Source organism: Aspergillus pseudonomiae (assembly GCF_009193645.1).
Source record: "Aspergillus pseudonomiae strain CBS 119388 unplaced genomic scaffold BDV37scaffold_3, whole genome shotgun sequence".
NCBI lineage: Eukaryota > Fungi > Ascomycota > Eurotiomycetes > Eurotiales > Aspergillaceae > Aspergillus > Aspergillus pseudonomiae.
The window spans coordinates 234,697-249,088 of NW_022475995.1; the positions used below are offsets into that span (position 1 = coordinate 234,697).

General features: G+C 47.7%; 5 protein-coding genes across 5 annotated transcripts; 2 read left to right on the forward strand and 3 right to left on the reverse strand.

Annotated features, from left to right (window-relative positions):
• Window positions 1-1,287: 1,287 nt before the first annotated feature.
• BDV37DRAFT_278155 (glycoside hydrolase family 76 protein) lies at window positions 1,288-2,862 on the forward strand (the record flags this gene model as incomplete). Its single annotated transcript, XM_032085972.1, has 4 exons — window positions 1,288-1,384; window positions 1,449-1,696; window positions 1,772-2,221; window positions 2,284-2,862. The coding sequence occupies 4 exons, from the start codon at window positions 1,288-1,290 to the stop codon at window positions 2,860-2,862; spliced, it is 1,374 nt and encodes a 457-aa protein (XP_031946505.1).
• A 1,388-nt stretch (window positions 2,863-4,250) lies between these two features.
• BDV37DRAFT_267924 (uncharacterized protein) lies at window positions 4,251-5,872 on the reverse strand (the record flags this gene model as incomplete). The annotated part of the gene is made up of 2 exons (XM_032084094.1): window positions 4,251-5,230; window positions 5,311-5,872. 2 exons carry the CDS (start codon window positions 5,870-5,872, stop codon window positions 4,251-4,253), a joined length of 1,542 nt encoding a protein of 513 aa, XP_031946506.1.
• Window positions 5,873-8,889: 3,017 nt separating this feature from the next.
• Window positions 8,890-9,506, forward strand: BDV37DRAFT_278157 (lysozyme; the record flags this gene model as incomplete). Its single annotated transcript, XM_032085973.1, has 2 exons — window positions 8,890-9,144; window positions 9,213-9,506. The coding sequence occupies 2 exons, from the start codon at window positions 8,890-8,892 to the stop codon at window positions 9,504-9,506; spliced, it is 549 nt and encodes a 182-aa protein (XP_031946507.1).
• Window positions 9,507-9,771: 265 nt separating this feature from the next.
• On the reverse strand, window positions 9,772-10,989 carry BDV37DRAFT_293801 (pectin lyase fold/virulence factor; the record flags this gene model as incomplete). Its single annotated transcript, XM_032089502.1, has 1 exon — window positions 9,772-10,989. The coding sequence occupies one exon, from the start codon at window positions 10,987-10,989 to the stop codon at window positions 9,772-9,774; it is 1,218 nt and encodes a 405-aa protein (XP_031946508.1).
• Window positions 10,990-13,124: 2,135 nt separating this feature from the next.
• Window positions 13,125-14,280, reverse strand: BDV37DRAFT_109565 (uncharacterized protein). Its single transcript, XM_032078347.1, has 3 exons — window positions 13,820-14,280; window positions 13,540-13,768; window positions 13,125-13,476 (listed from the first exon to the last, which is right to left on the reverse strand). Exons 1-3 carry the CDS (start codon window positions 14,200-14,202, stop codon window positions 13,297-13,299), a joined length of 792 nt encoding a protein of 263 aa, XP_031946509.1. The 5' UTR covers window positions 14,203-14,280; the 3' UTR covers window positions 13,125-13,296.
• Between the last annotated feature and the right edge of the window lie 112 nt (window positions 14,281-14,392).

Consider the following 14,392-nt stretch of genomic DNA (forward strand, 5'->3'; position numbering starts at 1 on the left):
TTTAAACATAATGGTACCAGACAGCAATTAGTCGGCGAAACTGACCTCTGCATCGCCCCTATATCTGATGAAACTTCATAATAGACTACCCGGGGCACCATAGTGTTATGTGGGAAAGCCTTGTGCAATCATGCTTCGCTACTCAACCCCCAGAACCGTACTACTCACTGGGATCCCCACACCAGTCGTGGACGTAGTGTTACGCTGTCAGATATGTTTAACAAAAATGTCCATTTCAGATACTAGAACCCAACATAGTAGAATTGACGAATAACGTCTAGTATTTACTCCCACTATTTCAACTGCCAGGCACTTAGAATGTAAAGACACATTAGGTATTGCTATAGCGATGGGACAGAAGCCCATCAAGCGTCAATAATCGTTCAGTGGCCTTCGCCAAGCGTCCGTCTTGACCTGTCGGGCAAATCCTTTTAATGCTTCAATGTAACCTACCAGCATGCGCCTTCTCGTATTTAATTCGCGCGATATTCTGTGTGTGGGCTACTCTTGTTCTCTATGGCTCCCGACTTCATATGACTGAGACATATCCACATGGAACCTCTGTCGTAACTGGGATACTGTAATATTCCCTATCAAACAGATCAGCAGTTACTAAAGTACGAATATCTTGATACATCCAGGGTGTCTATGTTGATATCTCCTATACTGCGCGATATCCACTTTTAAAGGACCATCCCCTGTTGTGGCTATGTCTACTACCTTACCAGGGCACGGTGATTCCTCTTCATTTTTCTCTAGGGAGGGGATCTAGCTTTTATAGGCCCTTGACTGAATGGACCGCGAGGTGGATAGCGTGTTCCACTTGTAGCCTTGACTTTCGTGTTGCAGCACGTTGTCCCCCTAGTTTTATTATAAGGCTCTCGAACATAAGAGCTCCGCGAAGAGATATTGCGTACGTGGTGTATATGGGAGTGGCAACAGAACCCTACCTGTCTAGGAATCAAGAAACGTACTGCGAGCAGGAGTATTGTCCGATATGCACGTCGCATGGCCTTTCTCGCGTGCCATGCAAAGCACACCGTAAGGACTTCGTGACTGGTGGGGACTTTTCTAGAGTCCACTGCCCCGATAGAAACTTACCTGCCCCCCATCCCGTGTGTCCGGAAATAGGAGCAACGATTTCAAGGCACGGAAGAATACGTTTGTTGGGTGTTTCTTGCTCTTCGTTTCAGAATTCCCCTATTCCTAGCGCCCTCTACTCTTCTATTTCCCATAAATGTTAATTCTGGCGGCTTTTGCTCTCGAATCTATTCACCAGCCCACACTATGAGGCTATTTCAGCTTTTTGCGCGATTTCTCTCGCTGTGGTTGGTGCTGTTTGGCACACCGACCACGGCTCTCTCACTAGATATCCATGATAGCGGTGAGTGGCTTTGCACTCCGTATACCCCTACCGCACTATTATCCCACTCATGCAAAAGATATAGCATCCCTGAAAGAGGCAGCGAGTACCGCAGCCCGCGGAATGCTGAAGTATTATCATGGCAACGAACCCGGCCAGACCCCAGGAACACTGGATAACACGTGGTGGGAAGCGGGCGCGATGTTCATGACACTGGTGCAATACTGGCGTGTTAGCGGCGATTCCTCTCACAACGACATTACGACGCAAGGGCTTCAATGGCAGGCCGGAGATGATCATGATTACCTACCTGCCAACAGCACTGCATACCTGGTCCGTGGCCCTTCCGATACCCCCTCCCCTGGGACATACTGACCGAATGCTAATGATCTCATATCGATACCACAGGGCAACGATGACCAGATGTTCTGGGGCCTCGCGGCCATGACCTGTGCAGAGACTAAATACCCCGATGTCTCCGATGGCCCATCGTGGCTGTCCCTCGTGCAAGGTGTTTTCAACAACCAAATCCCGCGCTGGGAAATGGAAACCTGCCATGGTGGTCTGCGATGGCAGATCCACTCATGGCTGCCCGGGTATGACCTCAAGAACACGATTTCAAATGGCGGGTTGTTCCAGATAGCAGCCCGCTTGGCTCGGTACACAGGGGACCAGAAGTATGCCGACTGGGCAACCAAGATCTGGGACTGGATGGCTAGCAGCCCACTGCTGGACACAAAGACGTGGAATGTTGCCGATACGACGTCTGTGACTAACGAGTGTACGACGAATGGCAACGAGCAGTGGACATACAACTACGGGACGTTGCTTAGCGGGGCGGCATATATGTACAACTTTGTAAGTGGTTCCTGCTTCAAGACGATATGAGGTACGAGCCGCGCTAACACTATGTCGCAAAGACAAATGGAGACCCGAAATGGCTCGACGCCGTCGATGGATTACTCAACGCCTCCCTCCGAATTTTCTTCCCGCCGATGTATAACAATGGTACCGTCCTGTCCGAGGTATCCTGCGAGACAATCGAGACCTGTGACAGGAATCAGATGTGTTTCAAAGGGTTCCTGTCCATTTGGATGGCCTACACAGCCACGCTGGTTCCATCCACCGCGGAGCGGATTACCCCCCGATTGCAAGGGTCGGCGGAAGCCGCAGCGAGGCAGTGTTCCGGGGGCGAGGATGGGACCGAATGTGGGGTCCGATGGTACGAGGATAAGTGGGATGGGAAGAATAGTTTGGAGACCCAGATGAGCTCCCTGAGCATTTTTACTGCAAATCTCATGCTTCAGTCGGATGAGCAGCCTGTGACTTCTACAACTGGAGGCGAGAGCAAAAGTGACCCAAATGCAGGGACCGGAGGAAGATCGAGGAAGGATGAGCCGCCTCGCAAGATTACAAGCGGTGATCGAGCGGGCGCTTGGATTATAACATTGCTGGTGGGTGTTGCATGGATTGCTATCATTGTGTGGTTGGTTTGGTAGTGATCTCTCTCACTGCATATATGTACACATACATTTGTTTTTGATCCCAGGATATTCTACTTTTGGAACTCACATAGACCACAGACTAAACATAATATGTACCGAAAACATGTAATCAAGAAACCATAGAATGATTACTGATCCCAACGAACGTTGATGCGGGATGTGCATTGCAGGATTAATGATCAGGTTAATAACCAGGCCGTAGAATATGCCACGAAATAAGTCTAATGGCCTAATGAGTAAGTGAAAATCCCAATTGCTATCTAAGGCGACCGTTCTTTGACTAAATGGATCTATTAGCTAACCAAACCTTAGCCAATGTTCTATGGATCGCGTTGCCAAGAAGAGGCATGATAAAGTATCGTAAGATCATTGACTCGAAGTCTTGGCCAGTGCGCGCTCAAAGCAGAAGGAGGAAAATAATCTGCTAACGAAATTTCGCCTTATGGGCAGAATATGTCTGCCTGGCGAGGCTTATTTCCCTGAAGCTAAGGCATTATTGTGGATCTGTTATCTTCGGAGACGAGTATAGCCCGTGCTTGGCAGGGCTCCCCAAACCCCACAGAATGGCAGTGCATAAGAAAACAAACATCAGAGTTGGTTTGTTTCAGTAAGTTTGAGTTTTCCAGATACAGACGACGGTTGAGATCCCGAAGGCTTAGCACTGTATTTTATCACTGTTGTGAATGCTGGTGATATGGGCAGGCCAGCGATAGATTGTGATGCTACGATCAGGATTGGTGAGGGTGACAGATCCAGAAGGCCAGAAAAAGCTCATGAAATTAAACCACCTTGTGTTTCATATTCTGGTGCGCTGGGTTGCACCAGTTAGGGCTGTATTGTTATTGAGGCTTGGTAGGTCAAGACACTATTCTGGATTGTGTCACGGTTAGTTAGACCAGTATTGACGCGAAACTGCTACATTCTAATGGAGTAACTACAACAAGGTCTACTACTGTCATGTAATACTACCTTAGTATTATATCTGACCGGAGTCTTGCCGATGGAGACTTGCTCACAGTCGAATGAGATATGTGCTATCATTTGGAGGAACCATCAGAATGCTATTCATCGTGGGATGGATCATGATTGGTTGGCTAAAACTTGCTTGAAAATCTGCAATTACGGAATGGAGGTATTATATTCTAGAACCAGGAACACTTTAGTCAGAACTCAAAGGATAATAAGTGGGCTGCCATGTTGACACAGCCCTGTTTGATATGAGATAGAACCACGAAAATGAGCTAGTACTCATACGGAATTGGGCGTCAGAATTTAGCGCGCTCCACAGTGTTAAAATGGGGCCAGATACAACTGGAGGGAGGGAAAAGAGAACTACGGAGTGTATTCCATGTATAAAACGACTGAGTTACAATTGACTCTTATCATGCATGCCCTAGCCCCTTCGGGAAATCGAATACCGTATCTGGATCTGCGATGGCCTTGAGCGACTTCAAACGTTCTAGATTCGCACCATAGTACGCCTGCCCGAACTCATCCAGATTGGGATCAATATAATTCTGATAGGCGTGCCACTGGCCACTCGGCTTAGCTTGTTTGATAGTGTCTGCAATGTTGGTAATTCTCCGGAGTCCTTGATCACGGGCATCTGTAGCGTTGAAGCCAGGAAACTTAGATGAGAAAATTTGGATAAGGAACAAGCTCTCGCGATGAATGAACGATGTATCGCCGAATGTCGGTCCAAGGTTAGTTTTTGAGCCTGGTCCATTCAAATCAAAGGAAACATGGCTCTCTGTAGGTTTGGCGAGTTTTGCGTCTTCAATAGCGTCAATGATGAGCTCCGCTTGGTTGGACGTATAATTGGGGGCACCATCGTCCACTAGGGACTGAGCGTAATATGGTTCGGGAAGGCTGGGCTCATCCAAAGAGCCCATCAGGTCTGTGAGAGCCGCGATCCAGTCATTGAACTCTTTGATGGAGGACATAGAATTGACTGGCTCAATTCCGCGGTCTGCAAGTTTACCTAATAATCTATCGAGTACTGGCAGAAATGAGGCGCGTTCTCCCAAATACTGCCCAGTAAATGTGCAAGTATTTGCGTCAGGTATAATAACCTGCCCGCCCAGCTCGACCGGAAGGCCCTCGGCATCGTTGGCAGAGATAGAGCCTAACTCCTGGACTGCCAATAGCACGCCTGCACAGGAAGACTTGGACGAGAAGCTGATTCCATAGTTCACAACTGCAGTGGGGGCAGCCTCCAGAACATACGTAAATGAAGTCACAATGCCGAAATTGTTAGCTCCCGCTCCTCTCAATGCCCACCACAACTCTCCATCCATACCAACTGAGCTAGAGTTTAGCAGCTTGATATTGCCTTCAACATCAACGAATTCTAGCGACACGACTAAAAGCAAAGTTAACACACTTTTTCTGATTAAGGGCCCATTACGTGTCTGGCTCCTGCACATATTGTGGCACACTTACTACGATCAACAAGCCATCCCCATTTACGCGACGTGAACCCCCAGCCTCCACCTAAGGAATGGCCTGCAATTCCGACTCCAGGACACGTCCCATGTGGGAGGGCATATCCCTTCTGACCCATCGCAACCGCCAATGGACCCAATGTTTGACCAAATTGCACCGTGACTTCCCTCCTGTCATCGTCGAAACTGATCTCTCTCATCCGGCTGGAATCAATAACTACCTCACCCGAGAAGCTGTACGCAGCATAGCTATGACCTCCTCCGCGAGTGCTGAGCTTGACGTTCCCGTTCTCAGCAGCTACACAGCGTACGCTAGCTGCTACTTCTTCGGACGACGTGGGCATCACGATCACCCCTGGATGTGGCTGATAGTTGGCATTCTGCGGGCGTGATAGTACCTCGTAGTCTAAGTCGCTGGGGTATACCGCCGTCACTCCAGTATTATTTAGGCATTGTTTCAGCGAGACCGAGGGTGCCAGAATGTCCGTCCCTGCAGTCGCATGTGCGGAAAGCAGGCTGAGCGCGCATGTCAGTGTCAGCGCTAGCTGCTTGGCCGACATGTCTATTTAACCTTCCTGGGCAAAGGAGATACATGTGCTAATATGCAAACCAGTGATACGCATGTATGGGTTTGCCGCCAGCGCCACCCGGTATGCAACAATGACTAGTATTATCCAAATGTTATTCTTTCTTCTAGACAGAGACAGGGGAAAACAGGGAACTTAACAGATTCGAGAAACTTTGCGACTCAGGGGATGTGCAGAACGGGCCCGAACAACTCCGGCTCCCAGGAGCTGCATGCAAGGGGCGCATACCAAGGCAAACCTCGAAAATGCAATGTGGCCAGTCATTGTTCGCCAATGCTTACATACATAGAATGGAAAAGGAATATCAAGTAAAGATTTTTATGTTATTGGTAGTCCAAAACGAATGTTGAATGCTTTCAGACCTATATGATGTCCCAGCTAGATCGACTCATCTCAATGAATCTTCTTGACTGCTTGGAATTGGTTCTCCCTTCATGCCACCCTTTTCTTCTTTGTAAACGCTATTTTATATTATGGAGTCATACAGCTTGCTCTCCACCTAAAATCCCCTTTCCGTGGAACGACATTGGAAGTATTATTATCGTTGATGTGCCAGACTCTGGCTACTGACCTTGGGCTTAGAAAAACATCAGTGTACATGGTTATTTTAGTATATGTAACCTGTAATGAGTTGATGTGGGTCCGGAACAATCTTCGGGGAATATTCGACGTGCATAATCTATAAGCCAAGCTCGAAACGTCGAATTCGCCTGTCACGACTGTGATGTCGAATCGACCCATCAACCACCCGCCCTCATAAACAGCCCGGTTCCTCGTACATACTCCCCGGTCTCTCTTATATTGTTAAATCAGTCTGGAGGAAAGAAGCAAGAAACAGTTATATAGTTTTCTATCATACTATTTAACCCATAATAGACACAGTTTCTTTTCTCTCTGCCAACGCAGCCTTACCCAGTTCACAGACTGGAGGTACACTGCTAATGCTTATCACCTGGAAGTATAATCTCGTTGGGAACAACCTCAGTGATATGGGACGTAATCTCGAAGAATCAAACGTCCAATGAAATAAAAAAAAAGGATATCTGGGTTCATGAAGCTAGGAAAGCTACTCTCCCGTAGCATAGAGCTCATGGACGCGGTGCAATCGAGAGTTGAAGACTACTGCCTGAGCGAACTATAAATGTGGTTCTGGAAATAAGCGAATTAACATAAGAACAATTGATATTGCCCCTACTACTAGCAGAATGTAGGCCGGCTATGACTGCTCAACAGCATAGAAGTGCAATTTTTGCGACACAGAGAACATGATGGACAATCAGGTCACATCGAAGTATCGGATGACCTTTCGATGGCTTTAGAGCTTCCACGAAACATCCATATCAACCGCGGCAACATAACTCTAATCCAGAGTTCTGCCATTGACGATATTAAAAGCGTTTATTTCTTCCCACCAGGAGGGGTATAGATCGATCCGCCCTTGCCATCATTGTAATAGGTACTTCCGTTGGAGTTGGAATAGTAATACGATCCGTTGCTGATGTGTGTTAGCTGGGTAGTCGACGTTTTTCAAAGCATAGTGACCTGTTAGAGTAGTGGTATGCATCACCGCGACCAGAACCGTTTGAATCCGATCCAGTTCCGTAGTCGCGCGAGCAATAGTGGTTGCCCTGAGTTCAAAGGAGATTAGTCACCAGATACGAGCGCATACTTCCTGTAATAACTCGTAGTGAAGAAAAGGCTGGTGAAGGGGTCAGTACCTGGCTGTTAGTGCCAGAGCCAGTGTATGAGTAGCCTTTTCCAGAGCTGGACATTGTTACTTTTGACAATTTATAGACAAGAGATTGGAAAGGGTGCGAGATTGTGGAGTCGTGACCAGAGGAAGTCTGGGGAATTCCGCGGTTTAAATGCTGTCAAAACCCCCCGCTTCACGCGACTTTCCTAGATAGGCCTAGCGCTTGATGTCCTTGTTCTTCATGATATAAAGAGTGCGTTCTAGCCCTTTAGGCCGTGTAATGAGGTTATATTCACTTCATCATTACACTGTCGTTGTCCTATGGTGTCGGATACACGAGGAACCTGCTGTTTGCAAGGAGATCATCCCGAATTGTGACTATTGTCCTACCGAGTAGGGCTATTGCCCGCTGCTGTTAGTCCAACATTGAGATCTCCGGGCGAGATGCCTGCCATGTTACACATCAACGTGGCTCCCGGACCGAGAAGTAGTACTGTGGACGTCATTCAGGTAGGTAATTGTGTGTTATAAGGTGGAGAAGTGCCCGCACGAGCCCCTGTGTCCTTGCCGTGCTACTCTACTGACAATGAATGACAACTTGGGGGTGGATCTACTATCACCGCTACCTACTCCATGTGCTTTGGGAACTACCTCATGTCCTATGAACAGGTAGAACTGTCGTTGTCATGGAACAATATTCTAGAAGTCCGGATCCATCGATAACAGCCATTAGAGACCATCTTTTAGTGGTTATATCGATACCACAGTCAAAATGTTAATTGGGTTGATATGCTAAGAATAGCGAACAAAGTGACTCTACCGGCTTCCTCGACGTGGCTGTGACCTCGTATTGACAGGGACCACGCGAGGATCATAGCCGTTCGAGGTCTACAAGGTAGCATGCAGGTGAAGATCAACGGCTAGTACGATGTCTAGCGCGATGCCCACGTTAAATCCGCGAAGATGAACGGAGGACAGATGGTACGCCTGTCGATCAGCCAGTTAGACTGAACCTTTTTAAAGAGCCTGAAGTGTGGATGCAGTAGTCTCTGTGCTACTAAGCGGAAGACGATGTCGATCACGAACCTTATCGCCGAATCTGCGTGCCTCAAGGGGCGGGCGATCTCGTGTTCAAGAAATATCGATCTTCGCGCTACTTCGTATTTGGAGCTGCATTACGGAATATTCGCGCATACACATGACGCTTCCCCCACCAGAGCAGAAGCATAAGAAGGCTTGCATGACCGTAAGTGAGACAAAATATTCAGACACGAAAACCTCCCAAATACCACTCAACATGTCTTCGTTCAAGCTCCTGGCCGCTCTCCTCCCAGCCCTCGCTGTCGCCTGCACTGGTCCCCCCGTCAACCAGAACGGTCTCAACCTGATCAAGAGCTTTGAGTCATTCCAACCCAGTGTTTACGATGATGGATTTGGCAACCCGACCATCGGTTATGGTCACCTCTGTGGCGATGCCACCTGCTCCGAGGTGACCTACCCCAAGCCATTGTCCGAGGCAGATGCCAGCGCGCTACTGGCCGGTGATCTGGTCGTAAGTTACTACCATACCACAATTTTGCACCTTTCAAAGTACACACAGACATGCTAAATATCAAATAGTCTTATCAAGACGCCCTCACCAATGCCCTGGCGGACCCCGTCACCTTGAATGACAACCAATACGCCGCCCTTGTTTCGTGGACATACAACGTCGGCAATGGCAACATGCAGAAGTCCGTTCTTGTCGCCCGCATGAACAAGGGCGAGGACGTGGCGGCTGTCGCGCATGACGAACTGCCCCAGTGGAACAAGGCCAACGGACAAGTTGTCAACGGGCTTACTCGTCGCCGTAATGCCGAGTTGGGCCTTTTCGATGCCCCGGCTATCTATGGCGCTCTGCCTGTCCCTTGCTAAATGCATTACTGTTGCATTTGGCTATCCTGAATACCGCTGATCCAGCTGGCGAATGACAATGTATGTATAGAATAGGTCAGAATTTTGTATATACTAGACAGCGGTGGATTTGTATACAATAGTGGATGTACTACTCAATGGAAGTCTATGATAAGAATAAAACAATGCGGAGCGTATGTATAGAGCTACTATATGGCCTGCTAAATGGGATTTCATGGGGGCCACCGCTGTCAGTACTGACCGATTGCTCCCGCTGTCAAGACAACTAGCCACTCGCTCCTGGGACACAATTGACACCAATCGACTGGGCATTGGAACATTGGTATTCCTGGCCTCCACTAGCAGACTGGACTTTCATATCACTCAGCGAAAGCCCGCAGGTACCCTTGGCCGGACAATTGATGCTGGCGACCGGCTCATCTTTATCGGTCTTGCCGCTGAACCCCTTGACAACGATGTCGGTCAACTTCGCGGTGCTAGGCTGAGACGCGCATTCCTTCTCGTCAGACCCGTAGCAGCTCTGGACCTGGAAGGCGTACGAGGTACCATCCACCATGACGTTCTCCCAGGTGACGTTGCTGACCTCGGCTGTGCCGTATCCTCCCGAGTAGATCTTGATCCCAGCTGCCTTGGAGCATTTGGTCATCTTCGCGTTTTTGAAATGAATATTCTTGACAGTGTCGACTTCGCCAGCCGTTTTGCCAATACTTCCGATACTGAGGCCGTGGGACGCCGTGCATTGAATGTTTGTCACCGTGATATCTTCCGCGCCATTCTGGATGGCAATGCAGTCGTCGCCGTTCTCAACTTTGATATTTTCCATGCGAATGCCAGTGCCGCCAAGGTCAAACCCGTCGGTGTTCTTCGGCAACGCATCGCTGTTGGACACAGCGGTGAGAATCAAATCGGAATAGGTCACGTTCGTAACACTCTGCTTGACTGACGAGAAAACATTTGGGGGGTTCCTCATTGCGAGTCCCGAAATGGTGACGCCGGAAGTTTTGCCGGTCAGGTAGAGTAGACACTTGACACGGGAATAATTCTTGTCCTTGTTCAAGAGGTCCCAGGCGGCTTGTCCGTTGCCATCAATAACACCTGTTCCGGTTTTCGAAACAATACTGACGCCATGCACGTCTTCGAGGTTCAAGACCGCTTCTTTGCCGCTCCAGGCCTTCGTGTCATCTGATACCAACAGCGTTCCCTCGACTTGCAAGGTGCAGCCAGCGCATTTGGCGAAAGAAAGCTCGGAGTTGATATGGTAGGTAGCCTTCGGTGGAATCATGATTGTGCCCGAGGGACACGCAGCCATGGCTGACTCAATGGCTGGGACATCATCAACCGTGGGCGATCCACCAGCGGCTGGTGTACAGGCGGGAGCCTGTCGTTCGGTGATGCGAGTGTGTTTATGACCAATGCGCCGGGATACGGCCGGCATGGACTGGCAAAGAAGAAAGAGGAATAACTTCGCGTAGCCGAATTGCATGTTGAACACAGTGGGTCAGCAATGGGAGTATGATATCTGGTGAATGCAATGCAATGTTCCACCACCAGGGATGCAATACCCTGGCATGGCTACTGTTTAAATAGAGCACGTGGAGCGCAAGCTGTTTCTGGAAGAATAGGGGTCGTCTTGGCCAGAAGGATGATCTCGCTAGGTGACGGATATGTGTCGCGACTAAATTAGGCGGGATGGTGTCTCACATAACTGCGTGGGCTTGCCGATCCAACGCGGCCTATCGGTTGGATATGATTACGCGAACTCCTCCTGAACGGGGGCCGTATTAGCCCGACTTCTATTTATCTCAATTGCTCATCGTGTATAATCTGTGTAGGTCTGTGACACTTTGGTAGGCTTGGACTACCACACACCAATTCCTACTTGCAGCATAGATGGTGAAGTCTCAAAACCTTCCTGCCGCATCCAACGCAAACGAACTGCTATGAAAGCTTCGCTCGTTCGCGGCAAAGTCGGATCTCATACCCGGCAACCACATTTATGGAGACGCACAAAGCTTGGCGAAAGAACTCCCCGCGCCCATGTTGGACATGATCGGCTCCATGGCTGGACCCTAGCAGGGATGTGGGTACTAGCAACGGACTCTGTAACAACCGTTCAGGTGCAGCTTTCACCGAGTTCCTAGGAAGAAGCAGGGGTCTTAGCCCCGACTGCCTCAGAAATTAGTGTGACTGGACCAGGGTGGATCTGATGAAGTCGGAGCTTTAATGCTTCAAGTATATTTGTATTAAGACTTCAACTGTCACGGCGGGTGCCCAGGGACTAGCCTATATAGAGCCAAACGATTCGTTCTGGTCCCCCATTGAATCCTGGGCTTTTTCATGACAAGCTATTCAGTTGAAAATATCCAGTTACACCATGTAATACAAGTCAAAATTTGTGTAATTTATTAGGGCTAGCCACCTTGAAGAACAAGTGCGTACATGGACAAGAAAATGTAGTCTTATTGAATGTCTATAGTAATTTCCAGGACATGAGATTAAAACCTCAAAAACATCGTGAAGAAAATTAAATTTTCTTTAAAAAAAGTACTCGCCACAGGTCTGGTCGTTTTACTTCAATTACCAAATTCTGTATACATTGTGGAGGTAGAGAATATATACAGGGTTATAATTAGGGCCCCATTTGAAGATTTGCCCCGTGCTTGGTTGTTGATACCTTGGAGGGTTTCTTCGGCGGTGTGGTGAGTGGTCATACTGGGGATAGTTTTTGGTCTGGTATATAATTTGGTATAGGTATAGTTTCCTTGCTTTTAAGACTGCATAGAATTGGGGTAGTTGGACTGCTTTCAGAAATTGTCCTTTGGAGGCTTAGAGTCTCCGCTGAGGGTTGTCGGTAGCCATGATAATAGCATTAATTCAAGGGGGAATAGGCGACTACTCATGATTTAGGTCAATATACAGTTAATGTTATTTATAATATGGGTTATACCTACATTAGAAGGATTGATTGGTAATAATAATAATATTTTTATCATGCTGTTGGTCCAATGGAGATGAAGTCACACCATGCAAAACAACAACCTTTTATCAAGATTTAAAATGTCGGATACTCTTTGATAGCTTTCTTTTGCATTTACATGTAAGAGCCGCAAGGTGCGCAACAGTCTTGGTTGAGGTTTATAGCATTGCAACGCATTCTAGCTCCGCTAAAGATTTAATCGGCTGTTTCCTGTAATAGAAATACGCCAAATACTTTGACTTCCTGAAGAGTGGAGTTGGATTAATCTTTGATATCTGCAGCCCATAATGATAAGGACTAAAAGCTTGAACGAAGCACTCCATGGCTGTACAGTGCTTCCCGAAACACACTCCATGATATACACAAGTTCTGGAATATTATTTCGAACCTACATCCAAGGTTGGGCTAGTCCCTTTCTAGTTAGTCGAGTTTCAGAGGCCATATAACCCTAAGATGGTTTGTATTTGATGGATGCTCTTCTGTTGCCTTTCCATAGAACTTCATTTCTCTGTGCTACTTTAATTTCGCCCGCCGGAATTAGGAATGCCCGAATAAAATGATTAAAACCAAGACTGCTATCAAAGCCCTTATTGAGTATATCACGAAACACTACAAAATTCGTTCTAGTGTCAAGAACCAGCTTCACACTGAGCTTCTTCAGTCCCACATTGATAAACCATGTCAATCCCAATCACCCAAAACGCCACATAGTACTAAGAAAAGATATGCGCCAGTTACCAAACCCAAATTTCCCATTCCTGATAACCCAACAAGAACACCCAACACGTGAGAAAGAAATCATTATCAATAACATCAGGTCAGAACAGTATCACCGATTGGCTGGCCCATGTACCACTGGGCAAATACTTTGAACGCTGCATCGTTCCCGTGAGTGAAGTCATACATTTTGGTTGGACGCACGACTAGCTTCTGGTCTTTGAAAAAAGCCTCAATTACACGGACTTTCAGTCCCATAAGCGAGATAATCAAGACCTGCCATATGTCAGTATCAAATATGAAATGTTGGGCTACTAACCAGAATACCCAAGTACTTACCGGTGAGACCATCTGATGAACGAATTCCCACTTCATAAGCTGCGCAAGCATAATGCGGAGGATTGGAAGCAACTCGCCGCAGAGCACTGTGTCATCCGTTGCAACCAAATTATTATATATGACGGCCATAACATGGGGGTAGGAAGGGCCATCAAGATATGTGATCTCGTAGCACCCAAACTCAGGTTGCTCGTACTTAAATAAGCCGCGAAATGGGGTCTCTCCAACGCTAGGTAAACTAGGTGAACAAAGACCTTCAGATATATTGTAGGTTGCCTACCATTGTGAAATCCAAGGGGTCCTCTCGCCAGTGACAGAGCTATCACAGAAGGACATATAATACGCAAGGTGCATATTCCACATCACATATGCGCGATCGACAGGGCGAGTAAAACTGTACTCTGTTTCATGGTCTTGGCCTTTGTAAGGCTCTCCAGAAGTGTCGGCACTGGGATCTGGAATTGGACTTCGGCAGGGGGCAAAGTAAGATGGTTTAAGGGACGATGCCTCGTCCAAAACCATGAGGTCGACTTCAATATTGTAGTTTTTTTGCAGTTCCTGTTGGCTAAATTCCGTGAATCCAGAGTCTCTAACGCTTCGCGTTAACTGCTGCAATGCGGCCCGCATGTTGCGACGAGCCATAGTTTCCATTGGTTTTGACATGGTGACGGTATGCGAATGAAAAAAAAAAGATTAATGCGGGATGGGAATGTGGTGTGAAGCGAATTAAGTAGTTCAAGGGGAAGGAAGGGAGAGATATCGGAGGTTATTTATGGAGTCCTGAAAAGATGGGGATTTTGTTTTCCAATTTTGGAATCAACAGACTAAATGGGTTTAGCGTTTCGTGACTGAC